The sequence below is a fragment of the Mauremys mutica genome, chromosome 14 (genome assembly GCF_020497125.1).
Source record: "Mauremys mutica isolate MM-2020 ecotype Southern chromosome 14, ASM2049712v1, whole genome shotgun sequence".
Lineage (NCBI taxonomy): Eukaryota > Metazoa > Chordata > Testudines > Geoemydidae > Mauremys > Mauremys mutica.
The window spans coordinates 36385969-36412952 of NC_059085.1; the positions used below are offsets into that span (position 1 = coordinate 36385969).

The 26984-nt window shown below is 44.7% G+C and overlaps 1 protein-coding gene across 9 annotated transcripts in view; it reads left to right on the plus strand.

Moving 5' to 3' along the window:
• LOC123349171 (c-Maf inducing protein) overlaps nucleotides 1–26984 on the plus strand; it is a 198746-nt gene that overhangs the window by 85776 nt on the left and 85986 nt on the right. The window contains exon 1 of one of the 9 annotated variants that reach the window (XM_044987006.1): nucleotides 11863–11945. The exons of the other annotated variants lie outside the window; for them this stretch is intronic. Within the exon in view, the coding sequence (XP_044842941.1) occupies nucleotides 11865–11945 (81 nt within the window). The 5' untranslated portion in view covers nucleotides 11863–11864. Of the gene's footprint in view, nucleotides 1–11862; nucleotides 11946–26984 lie in introns of those variants that run through there. 9 annotated transcript variants of the gene reach the window in all.

Genomic DNA, 26984 nt, shown 5'->3' on the forward strand with positions numbered 1-26984 from the left:
GTTGTAACTGAGCTAGAATTTATTCTCATTGATGTCACTGGAATCTTTACTACTGATGTGGCTGGGAGTAGGATTTGGCGTATAGTGACCCAATAGTTTCCATCAAAACTTCTTATATTATTGGTCATCTAAAAGCATTTTAATTAGGTTGTGCAGAAAGCAAAAATGCCTTTTTGAGGGGCCTCCTGCATGTGTGAACTCAGATCAGAATATTCAAAGAATGGTCTTGTACCATAAGAGCTAATAGGAAGGCCTACATGTGAGTTTCCTGTACAAACTTAACTGTGCCAAGGAATGAGAGACGTGCTTAGAAATAGATTCATCCTGTGACAAGTAGTCAAATGCATAGTATTTTGTGTCTTTGTCTAGTGCAGTGTTTCTCAACCTTTTTGTATTGGCGACCCCCTGTAGATTAAAAAAAAAAATTGTGACCCTCCCCCCATTAAAAAAAATTGTGATCCCGTATCTTAAGCTGGGGGGCAGGTGGGGCCTTTAGCTGGGGTGCCGAAGACGGGGCTTCAGGGCTGAAACATATGAAGTAGCTTCATGGGTCACCCTGTGGCGTGGGCCCCAGGCAATTGCCCTGCTTCCTGCCCCCTAACCCTGGCCCGGCTTGCGAGCCTCCTAAACTTGCCCTGCGGCCGACCCCCAGGTTGAGAAACGCTTGTCTGGTGGAAAACCTCATCTCCAGCTTGTCTTATTTGTATTTTTAATGGACAGACATGGATACCACACTTGTGTAGCTCATAAGCTTGACAAACAGCTCTTGTAATGTGCCTTGTAAATAGCTCTGTATGGCAGCTAGGAGATCCTGCTGTGCTTATGAGGCCACTTCTTGGTGAAGAAGACGTGGCTGCCATTTTGGGGTTCTTGTAGCATGAGAACTACTAGAGAAATAGAATGGTTGTGACACTTAATTAAGATTCATAATCTTAGATTTTAAAGCCAGAAGGGGCAGTTATGATCATGTAGTCTGACCTGCAGACCACAGGCCAGAGAACCACACTTAGTAACTTCTGTATCAAGCCCATAATTAAACTGCTTTCGGTTTTAGTTCAGCTCACACAAGTGATGTGTCGGTAACTAAACTCTGGGCTTGATCTTCAAATAAATGGTCCTATATAAATCAGGGGAGCTGCTTGTATGAAGAAGGTCTATATGCATGAATACATGCTGGCAGGATAGGCCCCAACAGTTATCCTGTGGGCTCATTCCCATAGCAATTAATTACTGAAAGACCCGTCCCTGCACATCTTGGTCACATGAGTAAATCCTACGAAAGTCATTGAAAGTTTTGCCTGAGAAAGGACTGAAGGAGCACTTCAGGATTTGGCCTCTGGTTTTAAAAATAAGCTGCTTTGTTTGGGTCTAGCATTGTTTAAAGGTTTAACTTTCATTTGTAAATGTGTATCCTGTATATTGTACTATGTATATGCAGTGTGTGTAATGTTGTATATGTGCACATCTGTATATGTAGATATCTATTTATATACATTTATAGATAGGCAATGGTGTATTTAATGAATGTTACATTACTTCTAGAATTATAGATGCAGACTATGTTTCAAAAAGTGTTGTTAGAATTCAGCAAGATCGACTGTACATCTGTTGCCATTGAGGCATTATTACTGCATTGTTGATTCTTATGAGGTCACGACAGCAGATGGGAACACTATGTTTCACAGCTCCCTTTTGGTAGCCTCCTGGATGAATGAGATCCTGGAAATTAACGCACTGGATGGAAATGTTAATAAAATTTTAACAATTGATGCACCAAGGTGTAGGAGTATGCAAGATGACTACCTGTATCACTGCCATGAGCAAGCATGTAGAGAGACTGCACAGCTAGAGAGCTGAGATAAAGAGGAAGACCTAGCCAAGTGCCAGATATTCACAAGTGTGCGGTTTTGCTGTTGCTGGTTTTTCATGGACCGTGGGTCATAGCCATGAGATTCAGATCTGTGCAAATGAGGTGGGTATGCAATTACACCTTTGAAAATCTGACTGTTTCTTTAAGAATGCTTTTTTTATGCATAATTCCCACCTCACAAGAGCTATTGGAGCTATACTATGAATTCTCTGTTCTCCAGTTTGAAAGGGAGCTGCTAGCTGTATAGATATTAGAATTGGGACCAAACTAAAACTTGAGATCTGAAGTCTGGGTCTCATATCCCTGTAATGAGCAGAATTGAAACTGTGCAGCTGAACTTCAGACCTAGATCAGAACGTTTTTGTCCCCAAATCAGAGTTCTAGCTCTGAATGTTTCAAAACTTTGGGTGTTTGGAATCTGGATTGTAATCCAAACTGCCCCAAATGTTGGGGTGTTTGAACTTCTCTCGTGGGCTGAATCCAGGCTACAAACTTTGAATGTGGGTCTGTTTCTGCTTCAGGCCCATTTCTAATAAAAATTAGATTTCTTGCAAGAGAATGAGAAAAACTGTTTACAGTTCCAGTAGGATGATTTTTTTTTTTTGTACCTTTGGAAAGCTAAGCAAATATCAGCCAGACCCCTCTCTTCAGGGTGAAGGGGAGAGAATTTCTGAAATAGGGGAGCTTTATTATTGCAAGCTGTAATTTTTCTCTCCAGTAAAAACATTTGTCCAAAACTCTTTAATGACTCTCAAAAAGGGCTTGCCAATAACTTTGGTCTTTTATGAAGAGATGACATTGTTGCAGTTCCTTATTTTCAGATGCTTTACAATAACTTGTTTCTTCCTATGTGAGAAAAGAACTGATAAACAATCTCTATATACAACTTTCCTCTGTAAATGTTACCCAGGATGTGCAGGTAGGAAAACGAAGCCAAAACATTCACAATGCTCACCTTTTCCTGTTATTGCTGCCCTGATTATATTTCCGATAAAGCAGATATTTTTGTTCTTCACAACTGCAAACATCGTAGTCCCATGAGAAGGTGCTAGTACTCGGACTATACATAGCCAAAGTGATTAGAGAGGAGAGTGCTGATATTTAAAAGCAAATTAATGAAAATCTTCTGTCTGATCATATTTAATTTGAGTTATATTTCTTGGATAAATAATATGGCATAGCAACATGAAAAATAAATCCTTGCACTGTTGAATACTGATGGCTACTTTTGTATACCACTGCCCTCTGCTGGATGGAATCAGAACTGCTCATCTGTGTGTCATTGGCCTCTACTTCTAAAAGTAGTAAAGTAAAAATGTGTAACCCAAGAAGTTATGGCTCAAGTGGTGGGGGCCTAAGCTTTTGGAGGAGATGGAGCTGAATTCTTCCATCCCTGATACCATTGTGATTCTAAGGAGCCATGTTGTACAGTGATATTTGTGAAGCTTCAATATTAAAAAGAGGAGAGCAAGGAAGATCTCCCTGTTTATATGGTTTAGGTATAGCTGGTGCAAGTAGAAATGGGCATAAGCCAGGATCCAGGTTCGGGTCTGGATTTTAAACACTTCCAAAACTTGGGCTGTTTGAATTATGGGGCTGTGCCTTAGATATAGAGAGAACCAAAATGTTTTAATCCTATTACAGGCCCTAATGATGACATTCAAATCTTGATTCAGCTCCAGAGTGTTTGAATTCAGTTTTCTGATCCAGACCCACGCTAGGGGGTTTTGGTACCCTGACACCTTCCCAAAGGAGATGTTGAGGCTGGCTCGATGTTTGTGTTTTGTAGCCAAAGAAGTCATTGATGACAATTCAGCTTTCATTGCTCTTCAGTGTGTTTCTGAGGTCAAAGCTCTGAGAAGTTTCTCTTCTCCCTCCCTGAGTGGAAAGCCCTGCTTGAAAGGTTGTAGCTGTGATAGTTAAGGATTTGCAAAAATAAGCTATTTCCTTTAGATGCAAAAAACATTCTGACCAAAGGAATTAAGCACTGACACACAGCTTGCAGGAAACCACTGGCTTCTCAGTGCCTTTGAACTGAAAACCAGAACATTACTGCAGAGAGTGGTCACGGTGCCTTCAACCTGATCATTGTGTGCAAACAGAGCAAGGGCTTGTAATTATCCCCAAGGATAAAACTTTCTCTAGGTTCATTTTGAAAGACATGACATAAGTCTTTCAGCATGATGTATCCCTTAAACCCAGTGTGATCAGGCAGGTGATTGTTGAGCAGGTCATGCTGACTCCAGCTTTTAATATTTATCACCAGATGTCGGAGTATAAAGTGGATGAAATGGCCTGTTGCCTCTGTGGGAATTAATCAGAACTCCGGTTTTATATTACCACTGTTATTTAAGTGACAACAGGCATAGGCGCTGATTCCATGGGTGCTCCAGGGCTGGAGCACACACAGGGGAAAAAAATAGACGGTGCTCAGCACCCACCAGCAACCCTGTGGATCAGCTCTTCCCTCCTCCCCCCGGCGCCTTCTGCCTGCCCACGATCAGCTGTTCAGCCGCATGCAGGAGGCACTGGGAGGTGGGGGAAGGGAGCTGGGCAGGCAGGGGAAGGGGTGGAGCAAGGTGGGGGTGCCTATTGATTGGAGGGTCCAGCTGGGAAGAAACATTTATTCTGGCACATGGGCAGCCAAACTTCATCCAGGCATTGGGTCTCATCTGCTGGATGCTTTAAAAAAAAAAAAATCAGCCTAATAGTTCACTCCTTACTTTTGTTTCCAAGTGTGTGTGTGTGTGTGTGCGCGCACGCTCTTTAATTAACCAACTTTGCTTGTTTAATTTAGAAGCAATTTAATAGATTAAAAAAAAACCCTTGGAGGGTGTGTGTGTGTGTAGTGTAGTGTATACATGAACATGGATTTACTCAACAGTGAGCATGTTTTAGCATACGTGCATTTTTCCTGTGGTGTAGGGACTCGGTGATATACTGTGAATCTCAGCACATAGTAGAGGGATTTCTGGAGAGTGCCTGTGTCAAAATTTGATATATAATTCTAATTCGTAGAGCCTCGTGACAAAACTCCTCTGGGCTTCCATGTACACTCTAATTATGTGTATGATAGTGAAGAGGGGCTCCGATCAGGTCTGGGACCCCATTGTGCTGCAGGCTCAATGACCACATAGCAACCCACTCTCCCTATCCCAGTGGATTTACAATCTAATTTTAAGTATAGACCTAATAAGTGGATTTAACAAAGAAGAGGAGGGAGAAGGGTTAAACTGATGAAGTCATGTGTTTGGGTGGCTGACAATAGGACAGCTTGATAAACCAGATTCAAATAAACAAAAGACTGCTTAAGGAAATTGGAGAGTTTGTGTCTTTGGAGTTGACCTAAATTCCCAGAAGGTGTGTTGTAAATTCTATAGAATTATTCTGCCTCAAAAGAACTACTGAAGTATGAAAGACTGGCCATTACTGAGAATGTGGGGTTTCTGGGTGTAGTTTTGCTAAAAGAATTTGGTTACGATGGTGATATAACACCTTTCCCAAGCAGGTGTCTTTATTTTCATTTTATGAGATCTTTATCTTGGAAAAAACTTCATGCTTATAAATATTACATTAAAACTAGCAAGTTTACCAAATGGACATCTTTCGCATCAACTTGTAGTTCGCCATCCCTACAGCACAAACCATTATTGTTTTAGTTGAATTTCATTTAAAAAAAATGAAGATAAAGAAGCACGTTTAGAAACCTGTGAAAATTCTTGTGCGCGGTAAAGAAGATTTAACAAAGCCAGCTTGGAATCTAATTGATACTGTGTCATCTCCATTGTGTCTCTACCAGAAAACTGACACATCTCTCAAACTTGATTCACTTTTACACTGCAATTGCCATTCCTCACCCCACCCTCTGTGGTGCAGGTATCACACATTTCATTTACCCTGTATTTAAACAGCAACACTCCTTACAATCCAAATAAGTCAGTCATCATTAAACAACGAGGAGGATCAGCACTGAAGGAGGTGATAGGTGGATCCTGGAGAGTGTGAGGATTGAGTAATCGCAATTTTACCAAAGACTTCCTGTTTAAAAAACAGAATAAGTAAAGAGTGCTTTCCATTGGAGTGGTGACGTGTTCTCTGTAATGGAAGTGGTGAAAGTAAACCAGTGACATAGCCATAGGAGCATGCATTAATTAAAATCCTCATGAGGAATACCAGTATTCTCTAATAAAGATGAGACACTTGAAACAAAACATGGTGTCCTTCCCCTTATGTAATATTTCTCAAGCCAAGAGGGGATGGGGAGTTTATAATTCATCCAGTAGAAGGTTACACTGACAACTGTTTGGAAGCTCATGGCTTGCACCTAATTTACATGAAAGGGAATCGATTGTGTTACTCCTCTTCTTTAATACAGAGGTTTGGCTCACAGAGACTACAGCTTCCACTATGCAGTGCTCTATCTGGATTGAGATGAAACATTGCATCCTGGGAACTATAGACTGTGTGGTCAGCCTTTGGGGGTATTTGTTTAAGCAAAGAATGAGACATTTAAAGTGCAACACATTTGTGCTATGTTTAGCTGTCCTCGCTTGGCAGTGATTAAATCCCAGGTCTTGAAAACAAACAACATAAGAAACAAGCTGTGATGTGCTGTAAAGAAAACAGCGAGGGCTGTCAGGGGTTGCCAAAGTCTGAGAGACAAATCAATAACTTTACAGGATGTGGGATCCTGGATGATTCAACATCTGCACAGATTCTGTATTTGGTACCTGTGCACCTTTTCATGCTTGACTATATAGGCAGAATGTCTGATAGCTGAGTTTGTGGGCTGAGTGCTGGCTGCAACTTCTCCCCCACCATGCCATCTACCCTTGCACTGGGTACTTGACTTGCAAGGAGAAATCCCCTTGGAAATGCCAAAGTTCTCTCCTGGCATAGATAGGTGGGGATCCTGCGTGAAAGACGGATAGCTGATCTATGCCAGGCAAGGGGTGATAGTCCCAGCACCTTTCTAGGAATCGTTGCCACTATCTGGAGATTTTTCTTTTGGCAAAGGTGCCTATTTCTGGCTTTCCTGGTGTCCTTGAAAGAAAAGAAAATATGCAACAGCAGTGTGTAACTGCCTTTGACTAAAACAATGGTTTCTGAATTGTTAGAGCTTTAAAAAAAATTAGAGATGTGTGCTGGTCTTTTATTTCATAGCAAAGCATATGTAATCTGTATATGCCTTTATGGCCTGGTCTCTGGTGCTTAAGAGATTTTCTTCCTGTGTGCCAGCTTGATATTTCAGACTAGGGGCTTGGCTACACTTACAAGTTGCAGCGCTGGTGGAGGCTTTCCAGCGCTGCAACAACACCCCGTCCACACTTGCAGGGCACAACCAGCGCTGCAACTCCCTGGTTGCAGCGCTGGCTGAAAACCCATCCCGGCAGGGGTATAAGGAGTGCAGCGCTGGTGATCCAGCGCTGCCCAGCAGGTGTGGACACTCACCAGCGCTTTACCTGTCCTCCAGGGAATAAGGAGGTATCCCAGAATTCCTGTTCAGCCACTCTGCACATCAGTTTGCACTCTACTGCTCTTGGCTCAGGTGACCCGCCCTGTAAATGCCCCGGGAAATTTAAAAATCTCCTTCCTGTTTGCTGCAGCCAGGTGTGGAGTGCAATCAGTTTTAATCAGTTACAGGTGACCATGCCTCCACGCGGCAAACGAGCCCCAGCATGGAGCACTGGTGAATTGCAGGACCTCATCAGTGTTTGGGGTGAGGCATCTGTTCAGGCACAGCTGCGCTCCGGCCGTAGGAATTACGATATCTTTGAGCAGATATCAAGGGCCATGCTGGATCGGGGCCATGATCGGGACGCAGTACAATGCAGGGTGAAAATTAAAGAGCTGCGGAGTGCCTATTACAAAGCCCGAGAGGGGAATCGACGATCCGGAGCTGCTCCCACGACCTGCCGTTTTTACAGGGAGATGGATGAGATACTTGGGGGTGACCCCACTGCCAATCCCAGGATAACGATGGACACTTCTGAGCAGGCTGGGGGACAGGAGGAGGAGGCGGAGGAGGCGGCGGAGGCGGAGGCGTGGGGGGGGGAGGAAACCGCGAGTGAAGCTCCTGGCATGGGGGAAGAAACCGCAGATTCCCTGGAGGCATGCAGCCAGGAGCTCTTCTCAAGCCAGGAGGAAAGCACCCAATCGCAGCAGCCAGCAGTTGCAGAAGGACAAGCAGAGGAGCGTGTTACCGGTAAGCGGCTTTTATTTTCTGGGTGAAATGTTTCTGGAGAGGAGGGGGGGTTATGGATGCATGCATGCCAGCCTCTAGATGTGGAATAGCCCGTTGATGTGGTCTATCACGTCGCGGTAATCTGCCTCAGTTATCTCAGCAAAAGCTTCATCCAGAGCGTGGGCAATATGCCTGCGCAGGTTTATAGGCAGAGCCACTGTGTCCCTTGTCCCAGTGACGGTGACGCGTCCGCGCCACTCTTCTGCCAGTGGTGGGGGGACCATTTCTGAACACAGGCAAGCCGCATAGGGTCCCGGGCGGAATCCACATTGCTCTAAAAGAGCCCCCCGCTGTTCCCTAGTGACTCGCAGTAGGGAAACATCTTCCAGGATTAAGTCCTGTGAAAAATGTTGGGAGACTCTTTAGTGAAGAGATAGGGAGATAAGATCACCCCTGCATCTGCATTTCACTCAACCCCTCTAGCACTCCAGATTACCCGAAGCAACCAGCTCCCCTCTTACACCCAAGCCCCACTTCTCCCCATATAAGCACTGCTCACTCACCATGTCGTGGCTTCTGTAGTGTTATGCGTGTGGGTAAAAGAATGCTTAAATAAGAACTCACTCCCTCAGTGTAACAATTCATGTCTGGAGATAGTGGATACAATGCTGCCCGTGTTAAATGTTGTCATTTCTGTTTCTACAGTGACCTTGACTACTGGACTGCCCAGATGTTCAACATCACAGAGGCTTCAAAATTTGAGAAAAAATCCCCGAAAGAGCAAAGAAGACATGCTGAAAACTGTTCTTAATCAGTCTGCTCGAGAGAGTAAGGACTTGAAGGATTGGCGAGAGAAAGAAAGCAGGACACGCAAGAGAAATGCAGTGGCCAAGAGGAAAACCACGGAGCGGCTGCTAAGCATCCTGGAGCGCCAAGCGGAGTCTATAGAGTCACTCGTTGCCATGCAAGCAGAGCACTACCGTGCTACTCCCCCACCCGCCCCGTCCTTTGTGCCTTGTGCCCCAATGTCAGCTCAAACCACCTTTCCCCAGCATCCAGGTTCTTACCACCACCAGCTGCCTCCAACACCTGTATGTTCCCCAACCAGCCCTGATACCTACCACCACCCTTACCCTCTGCATTCAACCCCCATCACCATGCAGTATATGAACCCTGAAGTGCAGGATTCATTAAACAGCAATCCAGACAGGGCATATGCAAACTTGTGACTGTACAGTTCACCAACCCACACCCCTGCCCTCTTGTGTTCATGAAATGTTGTGTGTCTGTCTGTCTGTCAAGGAAGTTTTTTTCTTTTCAATAAAACAATTCTTGGCTTTGAAAACAGTCTTTATTATAGCAGATAGTGAAAGATACCTTAGCCCAGTAAAGAAAGAGGCACTACAAATCATATTATTATTATGGATAATAGAATAACAGTGTAAGCAGTGCAATTCACTCCCATGCAAGGCAGCAAACATTATTGTTGGCTTTCAGCCTCAAATTCTTCCCTCAAGGCATCCCTAATCCTTGTAGCCCTGTGCTGGGCCTCTCTATTAGCCCTGCTCTCTGGCTGTGCATATTCAGCCTCCAGGACTTGAACCTCGGTGGTCCATGCCTCACTGAATGTTTCACCCTTCCCTTCACAAATATTATGGAGGGTACAGCAAGCGCATATAACCGCGGGGATGCTGCTTTCCCCCAAGTCTAGCTTCCCATACAAGCAACGCCAGCGGGCTTTTAAACGCCCAAAAGCACACTCCACAGTCATTCTGCACCGGCTCAGCCTGTAGTTGAACCGGTCCTTGCTCCTGTCAAGCTTCCCTGTATAGGGTTTCATGAGCCAAGGCAGTAACGGGTACGCGGGTCTCCAAGGATCACAGTGGGCATTTCGACATCCCCTACTGTGATCTTTCTGTCTGGGAAAAAAGTCCCTGCCTGCATCTTCCTGAACAGGCCACTGTTCCGAAAGATGCGTGCATCATGCACCTTTCCAGGCCAGCCTGTGTAAATGTCAATGAAACGCCCGCGGTGATCCACAAGCGCCTGGAGAACCATAGAGAAATACCCCTTCCGATTAACGTACTCTGATGCCAGGTGGGGGGGGGCCAGAATAGGAATATGCGTCCCATCTATCGCCCCTCCACAGTTAGGGAAACCCATGTGTGCAAAGCCATCCACAATGTCCTGCACGCTCCCCAGAGTCACGGTCTTTCTTAGCAGGATGCGATTAATTGCCTTGCAAACTTGCATCAAAACGATTCCCACGGTCGACTTTCCCACACCAAACTGGTTCCCGACCGACCGGTAGCTGTCTGGAGTTGCCAGCTTCCAGATTGCAATAGCCACTCGCTTTTCCACCGTCAGGGCAGCTCTCAATCTTGTGTCCTTGCGCCGCAGAGTGGGGGCGAGCTCAGCACACAGTCCCATGAAAGTGGCTTTTCTCATACGAAAGTTCTGCAGCCACTGCTCGTCATCCCAGACTTCCATGACGATGTGATCCCACCACTCAGTGCTTGTTTCCCGAGCCCAAAAGCGGCGTTCAACGGTGCTGAGCATTTCCGTAAATGCCGCAAGCACTTTAGTGTCACACGCGGCAGGCAAATCCATATTGATATCATCGTCGGAATCCTCACTGTCACTTTGGAGCTGAAGGAATAGCTGGACTGCCAAACGTGTTGTGCTGGTGACACTCATCAGCAGAGTCCTCAGCAGATCGGGCTCCATTTGCCACAGAAATCGCGATTCACACAGAGGTAACAGAAAGACACTCACAATGGCGCCAAACGCTGCTGGAAAGAGTGAATGCTGGGATGTGAAGCGATGCACCACGGGGCGCTGGCAAACAGGAAGCGGAATGACCCGCACACTTCCTTCCCCTTCCCACAATACTCAGCGCCAAAACGGCGCCAAAACGGGACGAGGTGCTCTGTGGGATAGCTGCCCACAATGCACCTCTCAATACAGCGCTGGAAAGTGCTGCAAGTGTGGCCACACTGCAGCGCTGGTAGCTGTCAGTGTGGCCACACTCCAGCGCTGGCCCTTCCACAGCTGCATGACCAGCGCTGTAACTCCCAGCGCTGCAACTTGTAAGTGTAGCCAAGCCCTAGGTGATGTTCTTCTGTTAGCAGTTCCCAGATGTGAGCTAGGAGATACCTGTAGCAAAGGAGCCACTGCAGGGCTTCTGTTAAGTGCATGTAATGGACGATTGTCTTGCTGGCTTTTGCTTTGAGTCTGCATGGCTTGCCTGACAACTGTGGTTGTATTTATATTCTTGGACTTCTAAAACATCTATCCAATTAGGGTCTGGATCTAGCTGAAATGAGAAGCTTTGGAGTGGTTTCCTAACGTAAAGCACTCTGTTGGTATGGAGCTGGCGGACCTGTAACGGATGTGTGCTGCGACAGTGCAATTGTTGGAGATTTCCCTTAGCTGGCAGTAGTAGTAAGTCCCTTATCTTTTGTATGGGCTGAGCCACAACAGAGTCAGTATATTACAGGTTAGCTGAACCAGTGCTGCTGCAGTGGTTGTTGTGGTTTCTTATCCATATTGGGGAGAAATCATTGTAGACTTCCTCAGTTCATATGGTGCTGAGCTAAACACCTAGTACCTGGCCCTAAAACCAGTTTAGAAGAGCCCGGGGGATGATGGTTCTTTGTGCGAGTGCAACATCTTTCAGCGAACAGTTTGCTGCAGTGCATTTTAATTGAGCTTTAGACGATACCTCGGGGTCAGTGCACAATGGAACGTCCTCGAGTGTAGTGCTGGCTTGCCTCGCTAGTCTGCCAGTACTTGAGTTTGATGCATTTCATGGCACAGTGCAAGGCCAGTCTGTTCACTAAGCGTTGGCTTGAAGATAATTGGAAACGGAGGGCAGCCTTGGACTCAATGGTTTGTGGATGGAGTGTTTTCTGTCACATCGCTGTTGCTATGGAAATTTAGCTAGAGATTTGGGTGCTTGTCTATTGATGCTGCCTATTGAGGGCAGAGTTGTGTGATTTTTAAAATGTGTATATATATATATATATATATATATATATATATAATTTAATTATTTTACAAATCTGTACATGGGCCCAGCGGCTCCTGCAATGAGTGCTTGTTGCTGCTGTTACTGTTGTTGTTTATTATTGCTGTTCTGAAAGGGCACACAATATGCTTGCAATTTCCCTGCCAAAAGTAGCTTTCAATCCAGGAAGACAGGCAACATAGGAAGAGAGAGGGGCACAATCAGAATGTATAAATTTGTTTTCTGTGCTTTATATACTGTTTGTGTTGATGTTGTTAAATACACATCAGCCTCTACCCAGTTGTCCCTCAGTCTTTCTGTTATTTGTTGGCCACCTTCTTGTTGTTTTGTTTGTAATAGCACCTGGAGGCCTCAACTGAGATGGGGGCCCCATTGTGCTACTTGCACTACATACCAATAGTAAGAAACGGTCCTTTCCTTGAAGAATTTACAGTCTTATTAGACATGACAAATGATGGGAGGGGAAAAATAGTAATCACAAAATGTATAGAAATATGGATATTAATAGCTAAGCAACACGAATTAGGATAAATGATTGCCCATGTTAAGAAACAGTAAGATAATTCAAGTGGTAAGAAGGATGGACTTGTAGTTAAATCACATGTCTAGCATACAGTGAACTTTGTGTGACCCTGGGCAGGCCATTTAGGGCATGACCCTCAGAAGTATTGAGCCCCCACAATCCCTGCAGAGTAATTTTTCTGTTGCTCGGTTTCTTCATAGGTACATGGGGGATAATCATTCACATGGGTGTTGTGAGACTAATGGTTTGGAATTTTTAAATTCCACCCAATGAAATGAATAGGCAGCAGATTTAAAACAAACAAAAGGAACAACCCACAGTCAATCTGTGGAATGTATTGCTGGGGATGTTGTGAAGGCCAAGATTATTAACGGGGTTAAAAAAAGAACTAGAGAAGTAAATGGAGGATGGGTTGATCAATGGCTATTTGCCAAGGTGGTCTGGGATGTAACCCCATTGTGCTGGATATCCCTAAGCCAGATGCTGGGACTGAACGGCAGGGGATAGATCACTCAGTAATTGCTCTGTTCTGTTCATTCCTTCTGAAGCACCTGGCACTGGCCCAATTAGTGGGCTAGATGGGCCATTGGTCTGTCCCAGTGTAGCCATTCTGTGTTCTATCTCTGGTATCTCCCATGGCTGTTGTGAGACTGATTGGAGTTTTTAAAGTGCTTTGGGATCCTTTGGTGGAATCATGGAATATCAGGGTTGGAAGGGACCTCAGGAGGTATCTAGTCCGAGCCCCTGCTCAAAGCAGGACCAATCCCCAGACAGAGTTTTGCCCCAGATCCCTAAATGGCCCCCTCAAGGATTGAACTGACAACCCTGGGTTTAGCAGGCCAATGCTCAAACCACTGAGCTATCCCTCCCCCCATATAATTTCAAAGTAGTTTACATTAAAGACTCGACTATTCACTCTCTATAGGAATAAACTCCTTGTGGCTGAGCGGTCCCTATATGTCTGTGGGTACGTCTACACTACGGGATTATTCCGAATTTGCATAAACCGGTTTTGTAAAACAGAATTTATAAAATCGGGTGGAGCGCGGCCATACTAAGCACATTAAATCGGTGGTGTGCGTCCATGGTCCGTGGCTAGCGTCGATTTCTGGAGCGTTGCACTGTGGGTAGCTATTCCCTAGCTATCCCATAGTTCCCGCAGCCTCCCCCGCCCCTTGGAACTTCCGGGTTGAGATCCCAGTGCCTGATGGGGCAAAAATCATTGTCGCGGGTGGTTCTGGGTAAATGTCGTCAGTCACTCCTTCGTCTGGGAAAGCAACGGCAGACAAGCATTTCGCGCCTTTTTCCCCTGGATTGCCCTGGCAGATGCCATAGCATGGCAGTCATGGAGCTTTTTTTGCCGTTTGTGACTCTCACCGTATGTGTACTAGATGCCGCTCACAGAGGCGATTCAGCAGCGCTACACAGAAGCATGCTTTTGCTTTTGCATGACAGCAGAGATGGTTACTAGCCATATTGCACCATCCAAACCCTTCCATAAATTGGAACTGAGGATGATCATGGCTACCAGTCCTTTTGTACCATTTGCTGCTAGTGCCCCTGGTCAATCAGCCAGGGGCGCAAAAGCCAAGAGTGGTTACTAGCCATATTGCACCTTCCATCGTTTTGTACCATTGGCTGCTGTCATAAGTGCCCCTGGCCGATCAGCCAGGGGCGCAAAAGCAAAAATTGGGAATGACTCCCTGAGTCAATCCCTCCTTTTTGGTATCTAAAAATAGAATCAGTGCTGCCTAATATAGGCAAGTGTGCTAGAGAACCACCTGCTCTGTGTCAGAGCCCGCAGAAATTATTATCTGTATGCTATTCACAGGGGGTGCTCCTGTAACAACCCCACCTGTTGATTCCGTTCTTCCCCCAGCCTTTCTTGGCTACCGTAGCATTGTCCCCCCACTTGTGTGATGAATTAATAAAGAATGCAGGAATAAGACACACTGACTTGTTAGTGAGAAATGAGTGGAAGGCAGCCTCCAGCTGCTATGATAGTCCAGACAGGACATTAAGCAGTGTGTAGGAGAGAAGCCCAGCATCCCACTGCTAGTCCAGGGGCAACTGAATCTTTTCTTTACACATGAAGGGTGGGGGCTGATGGAGCTCAGCCCCCTGTTGCTATGATGAGGATGGTTACCAGCCATATTGCACCATCCATCCACCAGAAAAAATTAGGGCCAATAGGCTGATGACGAGGACGGTTACCAGTCCTTTTGTACCATCAGCTGAGGCTGATGATGAGGATGGATTTCCATCATTTTGTACGATCAGCTTATGCTGATGATGAAGATGGATTTCCATCCTTTTGTACCATCAGCCGCCCATGGCGGGGGGGGAGCAAGGATGTTGGTGTTGAGTGCTGCACTATCGCGTCTATCTGCAGCATTCAGTAAAGATAGGGTGACATGTAAAAGAGTCAGAGGATTGTTTTACCTTTCGCTTCTGGGGGTGGGTGGGGGGTGGGTGAGTAGATTGCCAAGCTATGCCCTGACCCGCGGGCACTGTGTTTGACCCTAGAAGCATTTGGAGCTCAGCCAAGAATGCAAATAATTTTAGGAGGCTGCAGGAACTGTGGGATAGCTTCAGTCCTCCAGTCCATGCGCATCCATTTGATTCTTTGGCTTTCCGTTACGCTTGTCACGCTGCAGTGCGCTGAGTCCCTGCTATGGCGTCTGTCTGGAGATTTTTAAAAAAGGATTCTGAATTTCATCTTCTGTAACGGAGCGCTGATAGAACGGATAGAACGGATTTGCCTGCCCTTACAGCGATCACATCCGCATGGTCCATGCGGGAGCTCTTTTTTTTATTTTGATTTCGGACTGCATCGCCACCCGTGCTGATCGGAGCTCCACGCTGGGCAAACAGGAAATATTCAAAAGTTCGCGGGGCTTTTCCTGTTTACCTGACCACTGCATCCGAGTTCAGATTGCGGTCCAGAGCGGTCACTGGTGCACTGTGGGATAGCTCCCGGAGGCCAATACCGTCGATCAGCGTCCACACTAACCCTAATCCGATATGTTAATACCGATACTAGCGTTACTCCTCTCGTTAGGGAGGAGTACAGAAACCGGTTTAAAGAGCCATTAAAATCGATATAAGGTGCCTCCTAGTGTGGACGGTTTTGGCGTTAAATCGGTTTTACGCTCCTAAAACCGATTTAAACGCCTAGTGTAGACCAGGCCTTTGTCATACGGCTCACAGCTTCTTTGTTCTCCTTGGCATCACAGGCTTTCCACCTGGGCTTGGCCTGTGTTAGAAAACCTTGCCATGTATAATAGCTTGCGCCAAGTATGGTTCCCTCCCTTTCCCACTTCTCTCCGCTGATGGTCATCCCGCAGTGTGCACTGAATCAATAGAATTCAGCAGACTTAGTTTCAAAATGTGATCAAGTCCCTAATTCTCTCAGGGATCAGCTTCCTTTTATACATCACGTGTTGTGCATGGATGGCTTCCCCCCCCCCCCCCACATCAGCAGACTGGCTGTTTTCAATACTGGTTGGCAGTAGCACAAGACATGGAGGGATGACTTCCCAGCATACATGCAGAGTGTGCTTTTCAAATGCCAGCCCATCAGTCCATAATCGTTCAATACTTTAAAGATCCCCCTGGTGTCACTTTGTCACATTAACCCTCTTCCCAAAGCAGGAAATTGACTTCTTATGAGCTGCTCAGGCGGAGTATTCTTGTTGGCGGCTGTGCATCATCAAAAGCCATTAAGATACGCCTCTCATCGTACTGTCTGAAAGTCAAATAATTCTATGGATAAAATAAAAACAGCGTGCTCTCGGTGATTCCTCAGCTGGGTTTGACAATGAAAGAAATAACTCCCTTCCCCTATTAAAAAAAAGTGCATACATGGATTTTATAACATTGGTTTTTAAGCAACCTATTAACAGATTTTTTTTTCCTGCCCACTTGACTCCTCTCCCACAGCACATTTCCTGGAAAATGACTTGATTTTTTCCCCCTTTTGATGGTGAATTTCTGAGAGAATTTTTCATATCCAAATCATTGCTTTCACATGGATGCAAGGTAATAGTGTAAGTCTGAGTGTCAGCTCATGTGCTGCAGTTAGCTGCTTATTAAATATGATTAATAGAAACATTTATATTCATTCAACATCTGAAGCAATTTGCATTTATTTTCTCAAGATTTTTTATCCCATCCCCTCCCCCCCATCCTCCCCCAGTGTTGTTGCTCTGATGACTCAGACATTGGAGAGATTATTTCATGTTGAGGTGGAGACTAGCTTTTCTTGTCAATTGCATGACAGACAGTTTTGTTCTCTCCATCACATGTGGCTGCATGGGATTGGTACATCAAACGCATTGCAAAATTATGAAAGTACTTTGTGTGCAGTCTACGATGATCCACGCTTTTGGTTTGTTAAATGACAGTGTTACATTTTAATGTAACAGCCTGCAATCCCAGGGATGCTTAAATATTTGGAGAAAAAGCATAGTTGCACCCGATCTGCTGCCGAGCTAAAATTCAGATGAATTTCTGGCCCAGATTCTCGGCTGGTGTAAATCAATGTAGTTCCACAGCAGTCTTTTGGAACTGTGCGGATTTACACCAGCTAAGGATTGGGGCCTTTGCTTAATTAAATCACATAGTAAATTAGATTGTAAACTAGCTCCTTGGGGTAGACACCATCTTTATGTTCTGTGTTTTTATACAGCACCTAGCACAGTGGGATCCTAGTCCACGACTAGGGCTCCTTGAAGCTACAATAATACAAATAACTAATTTTTGTTGGAATCAACCTATATTGCATGGGACGTGTGTTTCCATATCTATGGATAAATGTGGTAGAATTCCCTGTTGTTATTCATTAGCATTCTCTAGGTTACAGCACGTGTGTGCATAATGTATGTAAACATGAAGCTAGCTCCTCAGCTAGTGTAAATTGGTATAGCTATATTGAAGATCTAGCCCACTGTGATCAAATTGATAGTGTTACTTTTTTTCCCCTAGGTATTAAAAAAAAAAAAAAAAAAAAAAGTTAGTGACCAAAGCAAACCCAGAGGCACGCAAGAAAGTGCAGCATCTAGAGGTGGCATTTTGCTTTACCTCAATTAGTGACACACAATGCCACCCCTCTACAAGAATAGCCCCATCTTTGAAACACAGACCTTTCCATGTGCTCCTCAGCTCACATTTCCCTGACTCCGGCGCATCTGATCCAGAACCAAAGAGCTCTCCTTGGTTTCCTTTGCTGTGGAGCAGTGTGATGGACCTTTTGCTTAACAATCAGACTGGGAAAGGATTTGCTGTACTGCAGCAGACCCCAGGATTCACCTAGTGAAGAATCCTGGCTCTAGATCAGGGGTTCTCAAACTGGTTCAGGACCCCCAAAGTGGGTCGTGACCCCATTTTAATAGGGTTGCCAAGGCTGGTGTTGGCCCTGGGCCCCAGCAAGTCTGAAGCTGAATTTTTTCCACCGCCCAGGGCTAAGGTTACATGTCCCCGCCCAGGGCTAAGGTTACATGTCCCCACCCAGGGCAGAAGTTCTTGGGCCTCAGCTTTGGCCTCCCTTTTCTGCCCAGGGCAGCAGGGCTCAGGCGGGCTCAGTCTTCGGACTCCCCTCCTGGGGTCGTGTAGTAGTAATTTGTTATCAGAAGGGGAGGGATCATGATGCAATGGAAGTTTGAGAACCGCTGCCCTAGATCCAAAGGTGATTTGGCTTCAGAGGAAAACCTAAAACTCATATTCTCCATGTCATTGCACATTAATGTTACCATGGATGTGTGTGTATAGTCCTGCTGCTAGATTTTCTCCCTGTTATCATATTAATCATCATGAGATTAACATTGACTTCCACCTGTTATGACAAATGAATGACTATAAATTTCTTCCATATCAAGAATTAGCTAAAGTGTATTGAGCTGGATATCATGACCTCACATTGCCAGTAGGTGCACTTGATAAATGTCTTCCTGTCGCTTATACTTGGCCAGATCAGATGTTAATTCCTCTGAATTTTGTAGGGACAAGGGGCAGTTTCTAATATGCTGTTTCTTTTCTTGAGCCATAGGATGTATTCATGTATTGTCTTCAAGTCAGTAGCGAATGCAAGTCCATTGTGGCACGCTGAGGACACAGGCTAAGAAGAAGTCTAGTCTCACTCAGTGCTGCAATATCAATATCAATCTTAGCAGGCAAGTTCTCTGGAAACAAGAGCTGTTCTTCTCACAGGCCTTTGTGCATCGCCTCCATCAATAAGGGTGCAGACATTCCATGCTGCTGGATGATTTAGTTGGGAATTGGTCCTGCTTTGAGCAGGGGGTTGGACTAGATGACCTCCTGAGGTCTCTTCCAACCCTAGTATTCTATGATTCTATGATTGTCAGAGATTCTTCATGTTGGCTGCCATTGTCAGCAATTCTTTAGTCCATGACCCTTTAAGATGCGAACTGAGCACCCTCACCTCCACTTCAGTTGGAGGTGAGGGCAATCAGCATTTCCCAGGAGGTGGTGTTGTTCACCTTACCAGATTGGGCACTAATACAGATATGGACAGCTAAACATAATAGGGCATATTCATCATCCTGAACTGCATGCGTTTACATGCCTTACTCCCAACAGCCAAATGAGACATAGACATCTGATGGGGATGGAGTGTGTGTTAGAATAGCATGTTTTTCCACCCAGGGTATCTCACTAGGAAAGTCATAGGATATTTTAGGGTTACCTATCATCCACCCCCAGTACATATGTGCATCTGTCTGTCACATCTTATGTGAATGATTCCCTGTATTTGTATAGTGCATCTGTTCTAGACAGTCTCTTGTAGAAATGATGCAGTTGAAGATTTAGTACGTTATTATGTGAGTAAATGCATACAAGTCTCATTTTAACAGTGGACGTCATGTTTATTCTTTCTTTTTTAGTAAATTTCCTATGGAAACAAGTGCACAGATTTTTGTTCAATTGTATAGGCTGCTGCTGCTTCCCAGAGAAGCTGAAGGAAGGCTGACTTTAAATTTGGGCCTGAAAGTTCCTTCAGCTTTATGAGCATTTAATCCTTGAGTTTGATTTACTCTGTCTTCTGGTATCTGGTTGTTCTGGGTCAAAAAAGGTCATCTGGCTTCAAAGCTTTATGGTTTATAAATCTTTATGAAACTGAACAAAATGCAAAGTTTTTTTTCTTTAAAAGAACAAATTCTCGGTTCCTTTCCCACTGAAGGGAAAGGTATGTATGCCCACAGGCGCTGACTTCTGCTCCTGCCGGTGGATGCTGGACCCCCCACTCTGCCCCTGTTCATGCCCCGACTCCACCCCTCCATCGCCCCCATTCCAATCCCTTCCCCAAAGTCCCTGCCCCAACTCCGCCCCCTCCCTGCCCCTATTCCGACTCCTTCCCCACATTCCTGCCCAAGCCCCGCCTCTTCCCCGCCTCCTCTCCTGAGCACGCCACATTCCCACTCCGCCAGCCCCTGGAGCAGCCAAACAGCTGTTTGGCGGCAGCAATCGGGAAGCGCTGGGAGGTAGGCGGAGGAGCGGGGAGGTGGCGTGCTCAGGGGAGGAGGAGGTGGGGTGTGGGGGAGGGGAGCTTGGCTGCGGGTGGGTGCAGAGCACCCACTAATTTTTCCCCGTGGAGCCCTGGAGCACTAACAGAGTCGGCGCCTATGTGTATGTTTTGTGGGGAGAATGGGTTTCACAAAATCCAGTGTAAATGTAAATGTTTCCATGATTTAACTTTAATTTAAATAAAAAGCCTTTTCATAGAACGTTAGAGTTAGAAGAGACCTCAGAACGTTATCTAGTCCAACCCCTGCTCAAAGTAGGACCAACCCCAACTAAATCATCCCAGCCAGGGCTTTGTCAAGCTGGGCCTTAAAAACCTCGAAGGATGGAGATTCCACTACCTCCCTAGGTAACCCATTCCAGTGCTTCACCACCCTCCTAGTGAAATAGTTTTGTCCTAATATCCAACCTAGATCTCTCCCTCTACAGCTTGAGACCATTTCTCCTTGTTCTGTTATCTGCCACCACTGAGAACAGCCGAGCTCCATCCTCTTTGGAACCCCCCTTCAGGTAGTTGAAGGCTGCTATCAAATCCCCCCTCACTGTTCTCTTCTGCAGACTAAACAAGCCCAGTTCCCTCAGCCTCGCCTCATAAGTCATGTGCCCCAGCCCCCTGATCATTTTCGTTGCCCTCCACCGGACTCTCTCCAATTCGTCCACATCCTTTCTATAGTGGGTGGCCCAAAACTGGACACAGTACTCCAGATGTGGCCTCACCAGTGCCAAATAGAGGGGAATAATCACTTCCCTTGATCTGCTGGCAATGCTCCCACTAATGCAGCCAAATATGTCGTTAGTCTTCATGGCAACAGGGGCACAGTGCTGACTCATATCGAGCTTCTCATCCACTGTAATCCCCAGGTCCTTTTCTGCAAAACTGCTGCTTAGCCAGTCAGTCTCCAGCATGTAGCAGTGCATGGGATTCTTCTGTCCTAAGTGCAGGACTCTGCACTTGTCCTTGTTGAACCTCATCAGATTTCTTTTGTCCCAATCCTCCAATTTGTCTAGGTCACTCTGGACCCTATCCCTACCCGCCAACATATCTACCTTGCCCCACAGCTTAGTGTCATCCGCAAACTTGCTGAGGGTGCAATCCATCCCATCGTCCAGATCTTTAATAAAGATGTTGAACAAAACCAGCCCCAGGACCGACCCCTGGGGCACTCCGCTTGGTACTGGCTGCCAACTAGACATCGAGCTGTTGATCACTACACGTGAGCCCGACAATCTAGCCAGCTTTCTCTGCACCTTATATCCACCTTTCTTTTTATTTAAAAATTCCCTGCCATGTTGCAGACGTAAAACAACAGCAAAGAGCTTGTCAACTATACACACACACAAAACTGACTAACCTAACTCCTTGTCGAAGCCAAGTGAAATGTAAAAATGAAAAAGGTGCAGAAACAATTAAAAAAATTGTTTTTCTTGACAGAAGGCTAAATTTTGCTCAGTCCCATGAAGGTGAATTCAAAGAACCCTTTGCTCCCAAGTGTAACGGATAGGCACAGTATAGTTCCTGGACCTTCCCAGTGTGGTGCTGGCTACTCCAAAGTGGCAAAGGCCTCTCTGCACTGACCAGCCAAGCTAGCTCTGCCTGGGAAGTAATGAAGGCTTGGCTCCAGAAACGGGTGGTGTGGTGTGGTGTAGTGTGGTAATGGAGCTCCCTAGTGCTCTGTGAAGCGCTGTGTGGGACTCAGGCATGGTACCCTCCCAGAGCTCCTGCTGGTGTCATGCACCTCTGCACAGCCCCTAGTGCGAAATGTGGCCTTGGGTATGTAACAGTATCTTAAAAACACCATTTCAAGGGTCTCTGTGCAGTAAGGCTGCAGTTTCAATTGCAAAACAGGGTTGAAATGTTCAGATGTGGTATTTTGGAGGATGCTATCTATATTGGGTGTCTGGGGCTTGAAATATGTCAAATCTAAGAGAGACTTCCCATTCTGCTAAGATGGCTTTACATCGGTGGTTCCCAAACTTTAACAACCTGTGAACTCCTTTCACTAAAATGTCAAGTCTCACGAACCCGCCCTCTAAAAATGAGTATTTCCAGGGATTTTCTCCTTTACCCGAGTATAAATTATAAAAAGCAGGGATCTTGGAAATATAAGCATATCATAAAAACACATTTTATTACACACTATTTATTATTTTTTATTACAATATTTTTATTACATTCTGAAAACGGCAACACTCTTCCAAGATCTCACTTTCGTAGCTTGTATCACTTTGAATAAGCCTGTTATAAGACAAGACTCCTAGGTTTCATCAAGGAGTATCAGATGTGAAACAGCATAAAGGTATTTAAGAAGCCAACTCAAAGAGTTCCTCCTACACAAGCATTCAGGTCTTGTGCAGTCCAAGCAAACAACACACGTTACAACAAAGCTTAAACTTGTTCCTCATAATAATTTAAAAAAAAATACTAGCTGCCTATTTATTTTTAAAAAGCAAAAAAAAATCCACCTCCCTTTCCATTTCTTATAAGGAGTTTTGAAGTTTAAATCTCTTCAGTGTGATAGATATGCTTGCTTTGATCTGCTTAGCTCTTGGAAGTCCAGAGGCTCTGGGCTGCTTGCCCCGTGCTGCCTGGGGTCCCTATGGACAGCTCTGTCCGCCATTAGGGAATTTTTTTCCCAAGAACTCCCTGTAACACTTTGTGAACCCCCGTTTGGGAACCACTGCTTTACATCATTAAAATGGAAGGCATTTCAAAAATTTTTAATTTATATTTATGTAAATTTCCTTATCAAGGTTGTGCCGTGAAAGCACAACTGTGACAGATATTGCAACCCCTCGCAGTGTCTTTGGGGACTATATTGTATTTTATGTTTAAAGCCTGAAAAACCCTCAAAGACTTTATGATGAGATGGGCCGGACAGTACGAACTGGAGAACATTCATAGCCATTTGTATGAGTACAGGTGATGTGTATTTGTGTGTTGCTGGCTCACTCCGGTGGGTGGGAGGTGTTTCCTGTGAAATCTGGAATCAGTTGGGGGTGATTAATGCAAAATCCCAATGCTGGCTATGAAGATATCCAGCCTTTGAAGCTTGAACCTCCTAAGTATAGAGAGAGGGACAGTTTTTACCTGTTTTCTGGAGGCTGGAGGACAAAGCAAGGCTTTTGGTATAAAAGTCTGAGTTTAAACAGACCCAGAGCCTTCCCTTTGTTACAGCAGACACAGGACTTGGTGTCGTAGGGCGCAAGGGAAAGACTTTGGCCTAGCAGACTCTCCATGTTGGAGATGGGTGATTCCTGATTTAGTGAGCATTTAATTCCTTTGATTGTTTTGTGTATGATTTCTTGGTGATGCATTTGCTCTAAGAATAAGTGTGCTTTGCTTTGGAACAGCTGTGCAGTCACTGGTAAAAACACTGTCATTGTCCTGGGAGAGAAAGCAAAGCACAGGTGCTGGGCGCTAGGCTGACGGGCTTGCTGGGGATATCACAGTGTAAGGCAGGGAGCTGTGCAGCCTTAAAACCCTGGTCAGAAGGAAGTGAGACCTGGGTCCCTATCGAGGAGACAGACAGAGGCATGAGACCTGAGTGGCCACAAGTGGGGAGGGGAGATACAGGTGCAGTTACCCTCGAAACTGTGACACAATCTAGTCCATTCTCTGTGACGGAAGATTTGAAACAGTGTTGAAGTACATTTGTGGGGGGAGGCAGAAGTGATATTTAAATGATATATAAATTAGTCCCTAAGGTAAAAAATACTCTGGCTATGGGAGAATAAAACAAAACAGAAAAACCTATTAATGACTAAAGGTTTTCTTTTGATCCTTTAATAAGAAGGCAGGGTTGTACATTATCTTACTCTTTCTAAATGTGTTGATTAATGAATATCAGCTGATGTTTGGTCTTTGGGATGAGATTTAGTTGTTGAAAGATTACAGAGCTGTGATTGAACTGGGTGAGTTATCTTTGTGACTGTTTAAAAAAGGCAGTTACTGGAAAAGCTATGGGAAAAATCTTTGTCTCAGGATGAGAGTCTGTGAGGTTCTGGGCACTCTGAACTCCTGTTTGAAGGGAATGGGAGCTCAGGGCACTCAGCACCACAAAGGATGGAGGCCCTAGAGTACAATTTGCATTGCTCCTGCCCTGTTCATTTGATATTTACTGCTGTTGGTGCTGGATTCCCCCTGTCCCGTCATTCTTTCAGAGCATGTTGTTGAAAACTTTCGTCTCCTGAGCCTAATAGACCCTGCTCATGCTGTTTTTCATATTTTCCCTGAGTGTTGTCGTCTTGATCTCTAAAGGGTCTTGGGCTTTTGGTTTCCTGTGAGAACAAGATAATTACTCTCCAGTAGGCAACGTCTGACGTACAGTTTCAGCAGAAACCACTGGGACGCCAGTCACTAGCATGGAACAATATTGTGGGTAAATGAATAAACAGAAGTTGATCATACTTCCTGCACAACAAACTTTTGTTAAAGAGACAGTGAAAATTTTTCATCGCTAGAGTTGGTATAAAATTTAAACTTCCACAACAAGCGTTATTCAGAAATGTTTTTTAAGAGGTTTTTTTTAAGCTGCACTCCTGGTTTTTTTTTTTTTTCTTGCTAAAAAGACTGCTGATGGTTTTGTAGTGGTAATATTGTGTTATAGGGGCATCTACCGCATTTTGGCAGACATTTTATATGGGGCTTCTGTATACTTTTAAAGAGTGAAAGTGAGTATGATTTTTCATACACACCACCCACTTACCTTATGGAAGGAAGTAGTGCAGCTAAAAAGTAGCTACATTCCGAAAGGAATTTGCTTATTTCACACTCACCCACAGGATCCTCTGTTGTGATTGTTAGAGCTGCTCCTGTTTGCCCCAGAGATAGTCCTAGTTTTGACAGGATTTTTTTTTCTTTTTTTCTTTATAGCCTATTGCAAGACTGTGATTAATATAATTTAAACTAGGGTGGGGGGAGTAATATGTTCAGGACTTGTAAATTAGACATAAACCAGAAATACTGAGAAAATAATTAAGAATAATAAACACCTATTGTTTATTGCAAGCAGGGGTCAGTCTAAGGGCCTGTCTATGGAGAAATTGACCATCCTAGTTATAGCAGAATAGTTACTCCACTAGCTACAGCTGGACAATTTCTCCACCTACATGAGCCCTGAGTGCAGCTAGTGGAGTCTCTCAGGATTGCTGTGAAGCATTGGATTAACTCAAATAGTTGTGTGTGTCTGTGTACATCTATATCTCTGAATGTGTGTGTATACCTACTTTGTATATCTACGGGTGTGTATAGAATGAGTGTGGCGTGTATATAGTATTAAATATGTTTGTTTATATATCCTAGTGGTGTTTGTACTATGTCTGCTCTAATACCTCAGATTGGTAAGGGAGGTTAAAAAACCAGCTTTGTATTGAACTTTGAGATTCCTCACTGTTGTTGATTCATATCACATATTTAACTGCAGCATGTTGGTTGGTTTTTGGTTTGTTTAATTTGGACTCTTACCTGTAATCAGGCAGAGGCAACCTCTTCAGGAAACTGACATTTAAATGTAGCAGAGATGATAAGCAGGTTGGTGTGGGGCTGCCTTTCATTATAAATCCTTGAAGCTGCTGGTTAAGGGTGCCAGGTGTGTAGAAGACACCTTTGGAGCCCAAAGACCCATTGATAGATGTAGTGTTCTAGATTTGATAATGTACTTGGTCAACCTTGTAAGCAGAAGGCAGAACAAAAACACATAGAATAAAACCAACACAATACATTTAGGCTTGGAAGAATTTTTTTTTATAATTTTGGCAGATAATACTGATTATTTTTAAGCATTTCCCCCCTATTTTTATGGATTTAAATTTTTGCCATTGCAGGAAATTATGGAGGGGATCGGACAATGGGGTAGGGGTGTCAGAAATAGTTAATTACATAGATGTTGAGATTCAAATAAAACATAAATGGTCAAAATATAAAATGTAAATATCCTTAAATCAAACTCTGTTAAGTTCTCAAGCAGCATTTCTTTCTTTGCCTATCTGTAAATTTCGATTTATCATTGATGGAAATATTTTTTCATCAGTTTGTGAGAGTGTACGGTGGAATCTATGTTTACTGGTATTCCATTAATAAAAAATCAAATTCTTCCCAGTTAAACTAACCTTCCTCTTACAGACACACCCATACATATCTCAGTTCAAATCCTGCTTGGTATTGAGCTCACAAATTCATTTAACCAATCCAAATCAACACATTTTGTATAGGATTTGTCCACACAGCAACTGGGAAAATGCTTCCCAGCACAGATAGACCGACGCACCTCAGCTCTGCTTAAGCTAGTATGCTAAAAATAGCAATGTGGCCGTGGCAGCATGGGCAGCGGCTTGGGTTAGTGGCCCAAGTACAATCCCACCCACCTCCTGGGTACATACTCGGGCAGCTAGCCTGTGCTATCACACAGATGCCAGGCTGCTATGTTGAATGCACTAGTTTGAGAAGTGCTAGTGCGTCTCTGGGAAGCCGCCTTCTGCTGCTGTGTAGACAGGCTTGATCGAGAACCGTAGCCTCATCCACAGGCTTGATTAATAACCTCAGTTGTTTCCTGGTTTTTGTCTACTCCTTTGTGACTTTAACACTCCTATAAGTGCGGGGGATGGACTGATAACACCTCTACAGAATGACCTGTATAGGAGCTTCTCTCAAGCTTCCTACCATGTGCTTCCTCTGCACTTTATTCCTGACTCCAGACCCAGCAAGGGGTCGGATCAGGTTCTCTCCTCATTAAACTCCCGGTTCCACCAAGTTGTTCAGTGGTTTCATGATGGTCAGGTGGAGCAAATGTGAGGCCACCAAACAATTTCACGTGTGGCCTCCCCAGGATTTGGACCTGAC